The 13,681-nt window shown below is 40.2% G+C and overlaps 1 protein-coding gene across 1 annotated transcript in view; it reads right to left on the bottom strand.

Moving 5' to 3' along the window:
* Nucleotides 1–13,681, bottom strand: part of PDE6C (phosphodiesterase 6C) — a 59,681-nt gene that overhangs the window by 16,583 nt on the left and 29,417 nt on the right. The window contains 4 exon segments of the mRNA XM_068548981.1: nucleotides 3,237–3,324; nucleotides 10,077–10,186; nucleotides 10,583–10,690; nucleotides 10,928–11,074. Of these exon segments, the coding sequence (XP_068405082.1) occupies nucleotides 3,237–3,324; nucleotides 10,077–10,186; nucleotides 10,583–10,690; nucleotides 10,928–11,074 (453 nt within the window).

Here is a 13,681-nt window from a genome sequence, read left to right as displayed (position 1 = left end):
AAGTTCATTAAATGTTAATGAAATGTCTATTTCTGAGTGATAGGATTTAAAGTGACTTTTTAATATTTATCTTTGGAATGTTTCCTATTGCTTGAATTTTTATAGTGGGCATGTGTAATTTTTACAACAACTATTGTCATTAATTTAAAATATAGATAAGTCTATAATATTCCATGTGTTCTTCCGGGGAATTGTGCTGGACACGTGATGTAGAGACAGGTGCACAGAACAAGAGAGGAGGCCTCCTGTCCCAGCCCCACTCCAGCTGGGCCCCCATCTGCTCAGCTGGTTTCACGTGCCCACAGAAAGCGTCTAACTTTGCTCCCCCTCTACCAATAACAGGCCATTTTTGTTCTCCTAGTGCCATGAAAATGGCAATAAAATATAAGTTCTGCATAGCACACCAAAATAGAAATGGCCCCCAATTCATCCTGATGAGGGCACTCAGGGGAGATGAGTTCTAGTCTTCAATGTGGTACATGCGACACCCATAAGAGAAGATTGCCAACATGTTTGTGGTTTGCTGGTGACCATACACAAGATATTTAATTTCTTCTTCATTCCTTCTTTGTATAATACAAGGTCAATGTGAAAAAGCATAAATAAAGTTCGTGAAGAAGTGTTTTGAATAATAAAAGTGTTGTTATTTATGCTGAGCAATGCGTTTTGTCATTCCGACAGTACACTGTAGTATTAAAGTTTCTATTCTGACAAATTTGGCTAACGACTTTTCCACCTATTCATTAGGTTAAAGGGTGGATTTCTGACTAGTTTAGAATACAGATGGTTCTGTCCTCAAAGCAGGGAATCCAACTCTACTGGGACATAAAGATATTTTAGTTCAAAGCCTGATAATATACAAAACAAAATGAGTAGCGTCCACAATATGACAAAATTGCTAGATAAAATCATAAGGATTTCCCTTATGTAAAAAAATTAGTTTTAAGTGTAAACATTTTCTTTATACAATAAATAAATAAAAGAACTATTGTCTCTCAAAAAAAATGTACTGAGACAACTGTATTGTCTCAAAAAAGAACATCTGATGGTTAAAATTTCATTTTTTTCAGCATTCAATTTGCCTGCTCATAAAATGCTCTGTGATTGCATTTATTGCCTAGCGACTCTATTTACAACCCTTAAAAGTCTACAATTAGCAGGTCGAATAGCACTGTAGACAGGTCCTCGCCAAGGTGGTACGGATTACTAAGATGCAATATTCCTTTTTAGAAAGAATAATAAGCCTTTATATAGCCATCAAAACCAGTTCAGACTGCAGAGTAAATAACATTTAAAAAATTAAGATGGAAAACAACTCTATTATAAACTCTCAAATCCCAGAAAGGAAAAACATGAGCTACTAGGAGCCTTCCAAAGTTAAGCACTTAAACATTTGGCTGTAAAGGTTTTAAAATATATTTTGCGTTAGTAGGTAAACGTAAAATAAATTATTTTTGATACTACCTGCCTGTGGTATACGTCATCAGTGGGATGAATGGAAAATTCTTACTCAAAAACACAAGACTGTCCCAACCAGTAAAACAAAGACTCATAACGAATTGGATAATAACAATTTACTCTTATCTTCCTGAACTACTTTCAATTCTACTCTTCTAATTCTCATAGGACAGATATTATCATCCTTTTTATGATACTACTGCAGGGACAGGTCCTGGCTACACATGAGAATTATGAAAATTCTTATTAAAAATGCAGATTCCTGGGTCCAATCCCCAGGGAGCCTGGTAAGCGCTAGATGAAGCCCAGGATGTGTTTTTAAAAGCCTGCCCACCTCCGCCCTGTGAAATCGATCATTCTGACACAGATGGTCTGTGTCCCCCTGTCTGGATGCAGCCTGCAATCACAGGCTGTTAAAAACATTTAAATCATGTGTTTGTTTGTTTTGTTTTTCCACTTTTCTGCTGGTTGCCCTGTCTTACAAGTTTTCCCACTTGGCTTTTGATTATATAGAAGAATGCAGTGTTATCTTTCTAAACTTGGACGTATTTCCATATACCCCCATCCCCTGAGCCTAAAAAAAGATTATTATTGAAACTGAAAAAAGCTCCACTCTCCCGAGGGCTTATTTATCCTAACGAACTCGTATGATTCTAGACAGTTTCTCTGTCGAGACAAAACAGTATTCCCCTCCATCTAATAATGATTCATTCTGGGTTAGAATTTTCTCAAGATATTTTTTTTTAAAGTATAACTAGATTATATTCACCACCTTTCTCACAAGCCTATATACCCCTCAAATAAAATCAGTAAAAAGAATAATGACTGCCTTCTACAGAAGGTTAGTAGTACATGATATTGCGTACATCAAAGTGAATTCAAGACAAAGCTTAAGCCACTTCCTGTGAAAAGCTTCCTGATCCCGCCCCTCTTCTCCCCTGTGTCCTGCCCACTCCTGAATGTGACACCTCCCTCTGGAACTCTGGGGAGATTCACTCAGTGCCTCTGATGGCAGTTGTCCGATCTGTTGTACAGCCTGATTTCACGCCTGCCCCCCAGCTACCAAAGCTTGACTTTCTCAAAGATACAGACAGTGCCTTACAGTACATGCCACATGAACCAGAAAAGCAGTGGCTGCGTAGCCTCCTTTTCTCTTTACATTCATACATACCCAGGGTGCACAGAGCCCTCTCACATCCACCTTAAGCTTTTTCTTCTTTCTTCACAAACCCACAGAGATTCTGTGACTTTCCATGGCTCTTTTCTCCTCTATCTCAGCTACTTCCAACTTGGCTGTTCAAAAACTATTGCAGGGGCTTCCCTGGTGGCGCAGTGGTTGAGAATCTGCCTGCCAATGCAGGGGACACGGGTTCGAGCCCCGGTCTGGGAAGATCCCACATGCCGCGGAGCAACTAGGCCCGTGAGCCACAGTTACTGAGCCTGCGCGTCTGGAGCCTGTGCTCCGCAACAAGAGAGGCCGCGATAATGAGAGGCCCGCGCACCGTGATGAAGAGTGGCCCACTTGCCGCAACTAGGGAAAGCCCTCGCACAGAAACGAAGACCCAACACAGCCATATATAAATAAATTAATTTTTTAAAAAAAGAAAAAAAAAAACTCTTGCAATATAGCAATTTCTATCAATTGACTTCAATAAGGGTATATACTGTCAACCGCCAGAACTCAAGGCCTTCCTCTTTCTAAGCATTTTCTGTGGCTTAGTGCTTTGATCCAGAGCTTGTGAGCTGCCCTAGAGAGAGAGAGAGAGAGACCCACGTACCTCATCCTGCAGGAGAGTCTTACTGTACTCCAGGTGGTGCCTCTCCAAGATGGACAATCCATGAAGCCTTGCTAATGGAGATGTGGATCTAGGAGGAAAAGGATAATTTTAGCTATTTAAACATTACACATAAGGTTACATGATACAGAATCTTTACAATCTGAGGATTTTTTTTCATTTCTTCCCTCTCCCCTAATGCCTGTGAAACAGTTGGAAGTAACATATTGGAAAAGAATTTTTAGATTTAGAACAGGAGAATATGCTCTTTTTAAAAAATCCTTCAAAAAAAAAAAAACCCTAATTTGTTAAATGCATAAAATGATTGACTTGTTTAAACTACGAAGTTTGGTTCACTCCCTGCATCTAAAATTGTTAACTTCCCTGGAGCTTATGGAGGTGACTATGACTTATAGAACATGTAGCAAACTTGTTGAAGCCCATAGTTTATTTGCACAGAAAGTGTATATTAAGAATTTCCAGGAACCAAAATGAAAATGATGATAAAGTAACATTTCTTTTCTCCTCTAAGACAGTGACATAAAATTAAATTTCCCATTTGTTAGTGGTGAGGTCACAGCTTTATGTAAAGTGGGGTCTTTGGTACCCTGTCTTTCTACAATTCTTCCTGTTCAAGGAAGGGGAAGCAACATTGAAAATAAAAAGGTGTGCACAGGGAACTCTGTTCAATATTCTATAATAACCTAAATGGGAAAAAAACTTGAAAAAGAACAGATACATGTATATGTATAACTGAATCACTTTGCTGTACACCTGAAACTAACACAACATTGTAAATCACCTATACTCCAATATAAAATAAAAATTTTTTTAAAAAAGAAAATAAAAAGGTGAAAAGAAAAGATGGAGAGAAGCTGAGGTGAAAGGTCTAATAGATAATATGAAGACTTTGTTATAGAAATATGGAATAAATAATTTTAAGGAAGGGAGAAATCAGAAATATGGGTGGCAGTCTTAGTAGAGTTTCATTTAATTTCAGAAAGAACAGAACTTTAGGGAGGAGAGGAGTCATTAACAGGTCACTAACAGGTCTGGTAAACCACGTATTCTAGTTAGGGAACAATCAGACTATGTCCGATCCATATTATAATTGATCATAATTTTAATACATATTCAAATACCTACACTGTGTCAGCACTGGAGATTTAAACAAATAAAAAAAGCTCAATTTCAGTTAGAAATGAGTGGTATCTTAGTTCCTTTAGGTTTAAAAACATTACTCAAGAAAGGTTACTGGGGAGCTAGATATTCAACCAGTCTCAAAATAACACCTCACGGATTACATATTAATACAAAGGAGAAAATGTACCTTTGCATAAAGAGATCTGCTGAATATTACTCATAAACAGTTTAACTTAACCTTGTAGTTAATGGAACAAATTGATATCATGAGCCTCCTGATGCAATGCAATGAGAAGGACACAACATCACCTACGTAGAATTCCCACCAAAAATGTTTACCCTGAATCTAGTAATCAGAAAACAACTGGACAAATCCAAATTGAGGGGTATTATGCAAAACAACCGGTCTAGACTCTTCAAAAATGTCAACATTCTGAAAGATCAAAAAAAGTTAAGGAACAATTCTAGATTAAAGGAGATTCAAGATATTTGATGACTAAATGCAATGTATGAGCCTTGATTGGACCCAAAACAGAGAAGAAAAGATAGTTATAAAGGACACTATTGGGGAAATTGGAATAAACATTCTATATTAGATAACAGTATTGTACCAATGTTAAATTTCTTGAGAGCGATCCTTATATTGTGTTTATATAAACAAATGTCCTCCACGTTCTCAGGAAATATGTGCTGAAATATTTTCGGGTGAAATGTCATGCATGAGGCCTGCAACTATCTCACAAATGGTTTAGTAAAGAAAAAAAGAAAAAAATTATTTTACACACACACACATCTGTTAACCCAGTTGAGTAACATCCCAACTTCCTGAAGGAATCTGAAGATGTGGGGTGGGTGTGGGCGACTATTGTCAGTATATTCTGGGAAATTTTGCAGTGGTAAAGATGATTGAAGACTGGATACAAGTAAATTTTATCCTAAAATTTAAGAAGTAGAAAATGGTATAATCTGTAGATGACAGAACAGGGAGATTGACGTTAATCTATGAAACAGTTTAAACTGCTTCAGAGTTTGTAAGCACTTACAGAATAACTACTAGGAAATTCCAGAGAAGGTTTAGAAAGAGAAAATGATGCTGAATTGATGTTATGAACACTTTTGTGATATGGTTTGTGAGAGAGGAAGGCCAGAAACAGTGTGTGTCTGGATTCCAGCAAGACAACTGAGAAGAAGCCTCAAGATATGTTCTGTATGAGTTGGAATATTGAGTGTGGACAAATACTGAACAGCACCGCCCAGTGAGTGCTGCTTAATTAACTGTCTTCCCCAGGGATAGCTTTCTAGCCCCAAGTCTCAGAACTCTGCCCTGGTTTTGTCCTGATGCACAGTTTTATCAATGACTTGAATGAATATTGATGGAAATCATGACTATCGAATTTTCAGATGATAAAAAAGCTGGAAAAAATAAGTAATCCATTGGCTGACAGACTGCTTTAAAAGGCAATTTCAATTAAGAGTGGAATAAAGAATCAGATTAATACAGCAAAGGAAACCATAAGTGAAATGAAAAGACAACCTACGGAATGGGAGAAAATATTGGCAAACAATGTGACCGCCAAGCGATTAATTTCCAAAATATACAAACAGCTCATACAGCTCAATATAAAAAAACAAACTAACGACCCAATCAAAAAACGGGCAGAAGACCTAAATAGACATCTCTCCAAAGAAGACATACAGATGGCCAACAGGCACAAGAAAAGATGCTCAACATTGCTAATTACTAGAGAAATGCAAATCAAAACTACAATGAGGTATCACCTCACACCAGTCAGAATGGCCATCATTTAAAAAATCTACAAATAATAAATGCTGGAGAGGATGTGGAGAAAAGCGAACCCTCCTACGGTGTTGGTGGGAATGTAAGTTGGTGCAGTCACTATGGAAAACAGTATGGAGGTTCCTTATAAAACTAAAAATAGAGTTATTATGTGATTCAGCAATCCCACTCCTGGGCATATATCAGGAAAAGACGAAAACTCTAATTCAGAAAGATACATGCACCCCAATGTTCATAGCAGCACTATTTACAATAGCCAAGACATGGAAGCAACCTAAATGTCCATCGACAGATGAACGGATACAGAAGATGTGGTATATATATATATATGGTATACATATCATACAGAAAATGTGGGAGATATATATATGTGTGTGTGTATATATATATATATATATGGTGGAATATTACTCAGCCATATAAAAGAATGAAATAATGCTACTTGCAGCAACATGGATGGACCTAGAGATTATCCTATTAAGTGAAGTAAGCCAGACAGAGAAAGACAAATATTATATGATATCACTTATATGTGGAATCAAAAAATCATACAAATGAACTTATTTACAAAACAGAAATAGACTCACAGACATAGAAAACAAACTTAGGTTACCAATGGGGAAAGAGGGAGGGAGGGATAAATTAGGAGTTTGGGAATAACACACACACACCACCATATATAAAACAGATAAACATCAAGGACCTACTGTATAGCACAGGGAACTATATTCAATATCTTATAATAACCTTTAATGGAAAAGAATCTGAAAAAGATAGATTATATATATACATATATATGTATATATATAAAACTGAATCACTTTGCTGTACACCAGAAACTAACACAACGTTGTAAATCAACTAAACTTCAATTTAAAAAAAAGAACCAAATTAAGAAGATGAAATTTAATTAGTATTAAATATAAAGTATTTCAGATCATGTTTGGATTATCATGTCAAACCCCAAGACCCACATTTAAGGAATGGCATAAAAACACTGGAGTGGGTTCACAGAAGAATAACAGATAAAATTATATGTATAGAAAATATTATATGAGAAATGATTAAAACAAAACTTCAACCAGGAAAAGAGGAGGGGGAAATAATAATTCTCTTTAATATACGAAGGAATAGCCTGTGGATGAGAAATTATACATATTCTAACAGCTTCAGAGACTTGAACTAGGACTAACAGAAGTTATAAGGAGACCAATTTCAATTTGATATCATGAAGAACATTCAGCCATTAGAATCATCCAAAAATATAAGAGTCTGCCTTGTGAGCCATTATAAAAAATAATGGAATGTAGACTAGAGACTCGGGAAGAAATACAGTAGGAAGAGGCCTGCGTTGAATGTGGGGCGGGGGAGGATGAGATAAATGCTAAAATTCCTCAGATTTTTTGCTGATAACCACATCTCTTCAGACACAAAACAGAGGTGAGTAAAGGAGACTGAAAGATGAGAGAATTGAAAAACTAACCAAGAAAAGGGGGATGAAAGGAACAAAGAAATCTATGAACCTATAAAAGAATGAAGCAGAAAACAAAATGGCCAGAAAAGTGAACAAAGAGAACAAAATAACTCAAGGGAATAATAAAAATTTGAAAATGGCAAGGTTTCTAGGGCATTGCCAGAGGGCATAGTCTAAAGCTGGGAGATAAGGATGAAAACCAGAACCCAGAGGGTTAGACATTTTGGAGACAAGAAATCAGACCAAGGGCACAAGGTCAAGCCAGGAAGCTGTGTCCCAACAGCTTCAGCTTACACTGCACAGTAGCCTGATCGGTACCATCAACATGAGAATAATAATTCAGTCTTATTCAATCTTCTGCTAACTGTATTTACCAGCGTAATGTCTCCAGATCTTTGTGGACTCCTGAGCAATTCCCCCAGCACAGTAAGGGCACATGAGGAGATTCATCAAGAATCATTATGGAGGACAGGGTGCAAAAAGACACTTGATCACAGCAGCTTAGCGGAGCTGCCAGAACCATTACACCTGTGCTAAGGTGCCTGCGGTCAGGAACCCCTCACACAGGTCCCAGTCCTTCCATCACCACATGTTCTTGCTGTCCAGTCCACAGAGAGAAATGCAAGAAGGTCAGCACGCCCATCGCTGATGAACAAAAGGACCCACGTAGACTCCCAAAGCCAGGCCAAAGCAGCAGTCTGGGACGTGGCCTCATCCTTTCTGCAATCCTGGAGACGAGATGCCACATCCAATTTGGCTACTTCTTTTAATCTAAGGCAAGTTAGATTTGACTGCTTAGAGGCGGATAATAGTACCTCCCACATGGGAGGGCTGTGAGGATTAAAAGAGGCCATGGGTATCAAGTTCTCAGCCTGATCTCTAGCACACAAGAAGTGCTCGGTGTGGTACACATATACAGTGGAATACTACTCAGCCATTAAAAAGAATGAAATAATGCCATTTGCAGCAGCAGGGGTGGACCTAGAGATTGTCATACTGAGTGAAGTCAGTCAGACGGAGAAAGAGAATATCGTATGATATTGCTTATATGCGGAATCAAAAAAGAAATAATACAAATGAACTTATTTACAAAACAGAAACAGACTCACAGACTTAGAGAATGAACTTACGGTTACCAGGGGAGAAAGGTGCGGGGAAGGGATAGTTAGGGAGTTTGGGATTGACATGTACACACTGCTATATTTAAAATGGATAACTGGGACTTCCCTGGTGGTCCAGTGGTTAGGATTCCACGCTTCCACTACAGCGGGACACAGGTAAGAATCGATACATGTATATGTATAAATGAACCACTTTGCTGTACATGTAAAGCTATCACAACACTATTAATCAACTATACTCCAATATAAAATAAAAAGTTAAAAAAAATAAATAAAGGGCTGGAACTCTCAAGACGAAGACGTTGCTTACCCGGAACCCAGAGTGGAGATTCCCTTTTCAAGGCAAAGCCTGATTGGTAGAGTTGCTGAAGGTGAAAAGTCACTGCTCACAAGGTGCATTTCATTCACTGAGTAAATTTCTTTAGCATCTACCATGTTTCACATATACAATTTCATGTGATTCTCACAGCAGTCTTTAAGAGGTCGACATTATACCCATTTTACAGTTAAGAAACAGAATCTCAAATAGATTAAATGATTTGCCCAAGATCCCTCAACCGGGAAGTATCTGGATCCCATAAAACCAGACTCCAAAGCTCATTCTCTCTAAATTGTCTCACTCCCTCTGGTACCTCTGGAGATGGGTAGGTCATGTGTCACAGATGAAGATACAGTGTGGCCAAGGCAGATAGAGCTTCTTAAATGTCACTATCAAGGAGTTAGGCTGGCTATGGCACTGCTGATGAATTTTGAAAAGTGCCAATGACACAATAACAGTAATAATAATAATATTTAATAATTATTAACTGCCAAGAGCCAACCATGAGCTGAGTGCCTTATATGCATAGTCTCATTTAATCTTTACAACGACCTTAAGTGTTAGGTACCGTTACTATAATTCTTATTTTCCCAATGAGGAACTCGAAGCTTAGAGAGTTTAAATAACTTGTGAACCCAATAAATCCAAATCTGTCTGAGCTGAGGGCCTGTACCCTTATAATTGCACTTCCTTTCTTGGGCAAGAGAGGAAGATGGCGATGATGTTAAGATGCAAGGTCAGCTGAAGGTCAGTTGGTGGAAGTATAAGGACCAGGGACGTGAGAGGTAGTCAGCCCGGGAAGAAATGTTCTCTAGCTTGAGCTGGTGGGGTGCTACCCAGGTGTGTACAGGTGTAAGCCAAAGATCAATGCTCTTTAATGTATGAATTCAATACTTTGATGAAGCAAAGTTGAAAAAAGGAGTGAAGGCGTTTACAAATAAGGCGGGGGCACCAGAACACACTGACGTGGCCGCATGTGTTCACTTACTTCATCTGATACAAATTATTGGTGCCTCTGTGGTCAATGTCACGGCAGAAGGCAGCAGCAAGCATGCCAAAGGCTTCAAGATCCGTGTAGTATTTCTTCAGTCTTCCTGTCTAAAAAAATAGACATATATATTTACTTGGATTAATGCACCTCTGCAGCATGTGCAGTGAGGCCAGCCTGCAATGGAGAAGGGGGTCTGCTGTGTTTTTAGAGCAAGCTGGCTTTATTTCTTGAGGACAGTAGCTCATTCTGGGCAGTTACAAACCCAGCAGGTAACTGAATTTTCCTTTATGGATATAAGGACATGAGTGTCAGAGTGATAATTCAGCCAAACGCCCAGGGATACCCACGTACCCTGGCATTATCTCCAGGGGGGTTGGGGGTTTATGGGACTGTACCCATGAATTCCAAAATTACTGATCTAAAGTGATGGACTGTATCCATTTCTCACCACACTCAGGAGGGAGATGCACAGGTTTATGATGATTCACGGGCTCTGTACCTACCATCAGCAAAGTGAACATCGTCTGCCCCACATTGAACCCGTGTCGCCAGTTGTGGTAAGTGACGGCACGGTACCCCTTCCTCACCGTGTACATCCATCTGCTGAGAACCTGCCACCAAAGAAGACAACACCACTCAGACTTTGGAGTAGAATTCTAAAGGTAAGAAGGTCTGTGACAACCTTATCTGAAAAGATAGGTTGGCCTTGTTTACAGGGTTTAAGTGGACATATTGACGAAGTTAATGATAATTTAAAATCCACCCTGCAGGGAATCTTTTGAACCACAGGAAATTTTAGTGGAGTACAGCCACAGAATCACAGCATTTTAAATTAAATACCATCTGACCTCTACAGGTACTTTGAATTTCTCCACCACATTTATTTCAAAAAACAGCCGAAGTCCACACTTAATCAGTTCGTGCTCTGTGATGGGGAAGTCGCTGAAGCGGAGTTCATACAGGCCTACGGCCTGTGGGTCTGGTAGGTCCTCTTTCTGTTGAAACAAGGACCAAGTGTTCCAGATTACATTCATTTTTTTCCATTTAGTCTCATATACCCAACATTGGACATAAAACAAAATTACAATAAAAGGATGCCACATGCAATTCACTGAGCTTCTACCTGCCCGGTGCTGGGTTATGCCTTATTACGCTCACAACAAACCGACACAATGATCCTCAGTTTCCAGATGGCGAAACTGAGGCTCAGCTACACTAAGAAGCTTTCTAAGTGATGGCATTCAATTCTAAATCAGACCCCAGTGGCTATTTTCTTTCTTTGATGCAAGATAAAATGTTTACTTGCAGCAGCCTAACCCATTTTCAATACTCAACTTCTCTTTTTTCCATTCCAGAAATATTCAGTAAACAGTAAACGATGGCTTAATTCAATTCTATCGTATTATCTTTACCTGTTCAGTGATGCTTTCCTGCTCGTCTGTGGGCTCCGTAAGGATGGGATCTGGTCTGTTTTATTTGCTGTGGTATCTCAGAACCTGTAGGGCCTGTCCCACGGAGGTGCTTGGTAAATGTTTGTTGAGTGAATGAATGAATGAATGCCCCGCAGTGTACTGGTACACTTGCAGACATCTCATTAAACCCACCCCACTGTCAGGATTTAGGACTAGGTGAAAAAACAGTGAATTAGTCCCATGAATATTGACATGGCTTGGGAGATAAAAATATGGATCTTGGCCTTGAGGAACTTATCTTACTAAAATGGTTATAAAATACAGACCAGTGAAAGGTGAGAGCTTAGAACATTCCCAGAGCACAGAGTCAGTGCCAGGGCTGGGAGAAATTGCAGGCAGGCTGGGGGAACTGAAGGAGGAGAGACTCTGGAGGGCTGTGTATTCAGCTGATCTGGTAGAAGGCAGGTCAGAGACAGTCCCACGGGAGGAGAGAAGCAGGCGAGGGCTGTGTGGGTCCAGCAGATGGACGTGCAGGAGCAAAATTCAGTTCAGTGGGTATTTACTGAGCCCATTATAAATCCTTAATACTGTGCTAAGATCACGTCCCTCAGTAAGTTCAAGGTTTCCCAGAGGATGATTCATGCTCTATTTGTACAAATGTCAACACCAAATGGTATATGGCTCTTTTAAGTACAATTATGGTTTCTGTTCCCCTAACCCCCGGGTCTGGGCTGGCCCCTCAAACCCTTGCCCTTCTCTTCAGGGAACTTCCTGGTCCTCCTGCGCCCCCTTCTCATCAAGGCCACTCTCAGACTGTCACTTTAGGCAGAGATCTCTCTCCTACAAACCTATGGTTTGGAGCCAGGAGACTAATATTCAGTTCTGGGTTGGTATTAGCTATTGGGTTGGCCAAAAGGTTCGTTCGGGTTTTTCCGTAAGATGCTACCCAATACATCAATGTTCTCATCTGTGAAATGGGAATGACAAGAGGAACATTTTTGTCTTTGTTGTTTTAATGAAAAAGCAGTGCCAATTTTATTTGCGTGTGTCAGAGAAAATTAGAGGGGATTCAACTCATGGCCCCTAGTAACACTTCACAAAACTCCTTTCTCATAGGACCTCCTGTGTCCTCTGCTAAAGCCTTCTCATCACTTTCTCTCTCTCCAGACCCTCCCAGATTCCTTGCCCAAAGGGGTCTTTTTCTGCATTCATTTTTATTCATTCAACAAACATTTATTGGTTCCTATCTGTGTTGTAGGCATTATGGATAAAGCAATGAAGAAAGCAGACATTGTCACTGCCCCTGAAACACACATTCTCGTGGGGAGAGACAAAAAATAAGCACATCTTTTAAAAAATCAGACTAAGAAAAGAATTACGGGGTATGGTGGGGGGTGCCCAATGCCCAGAACCTCCCTGTTGGAGGTCGCCTCAGCCCTGCTGTTCTCAGAGTATTATATAAAGATCAAACGTGAAAATGCTTTTTAGCGCATTATCGGGTCAGTCACACTAAAGCGTAAATGTGCATTTCAGCAGGAAACAAAGTAAGAAGTTCTCAGAATTATGACTCCCAGGCCCCATTTACAGTTACAGGTGAACCGATAAAACAATACTACAATATGGAAATCACAGGTTTTGAAAAACAGCAGTCATACAGCAGTGATACAGAGAGGTTGATAGAAATAAAGGCTTTTGATTCATCTGATAAGTAGGAACTCTGGCCCCAAAGGCTGGTCTTCCCCTCTTTGACGGAACCCACAGCTGAGGTGGAATGAGAGGAGGGGGCTGCTGCCACCCCACGTGCCATAACATGGCGCCACCCACCTGCTGCATCCCGGCTGGCTCACTCCCTCTGCTCCGGGAAGAAGCCCCTGGGTATCTGATCAGGTCCCTTCGCAGGTCCCAGTGTGCCAGGCTGCCATGGTCTCGTCCCACCACCCTGCCAGGCCTCACGGGCTGCTCCCCTGTTCCGCTCACTGGGGCTCCAGCCATACCCAGCTGTCTTCGGTCTCCTGTGTCCCCATGCCCTGGTCTGCACTGTCCTGCTTCCCCTTCCCATCTCCAGCCATCTCCAAGCCCCCACTGTCAATCTCTGCCCAGCCAATTCCTGCTTTCCCTGCAGGCCTCCATGCCATGGCCTCATCTCGCATTCTATTGTCTTCTGTGAGCGGAATCAGGCCCTTAGCCTCC

This window comes from Eschrichtius robustus, chromosome 7 (assembly GCF_028021215.1).
Source record: "Eschrichtius robustus isolate mEscRob2 chromosome 7, mEscRob2.pri, whole genome shotgun sequence".
NCBI lineage: Eukaryota > Metazoa > Chordata > Mammalia > Artiodactyla > Eschrichtiidae > Eschrichtius > Eschrichtius robustus.
Note: the sequence above shows the minus strand (reverse complement) of the source record. Positions and strands in the feature narration are given on the sequence as shown.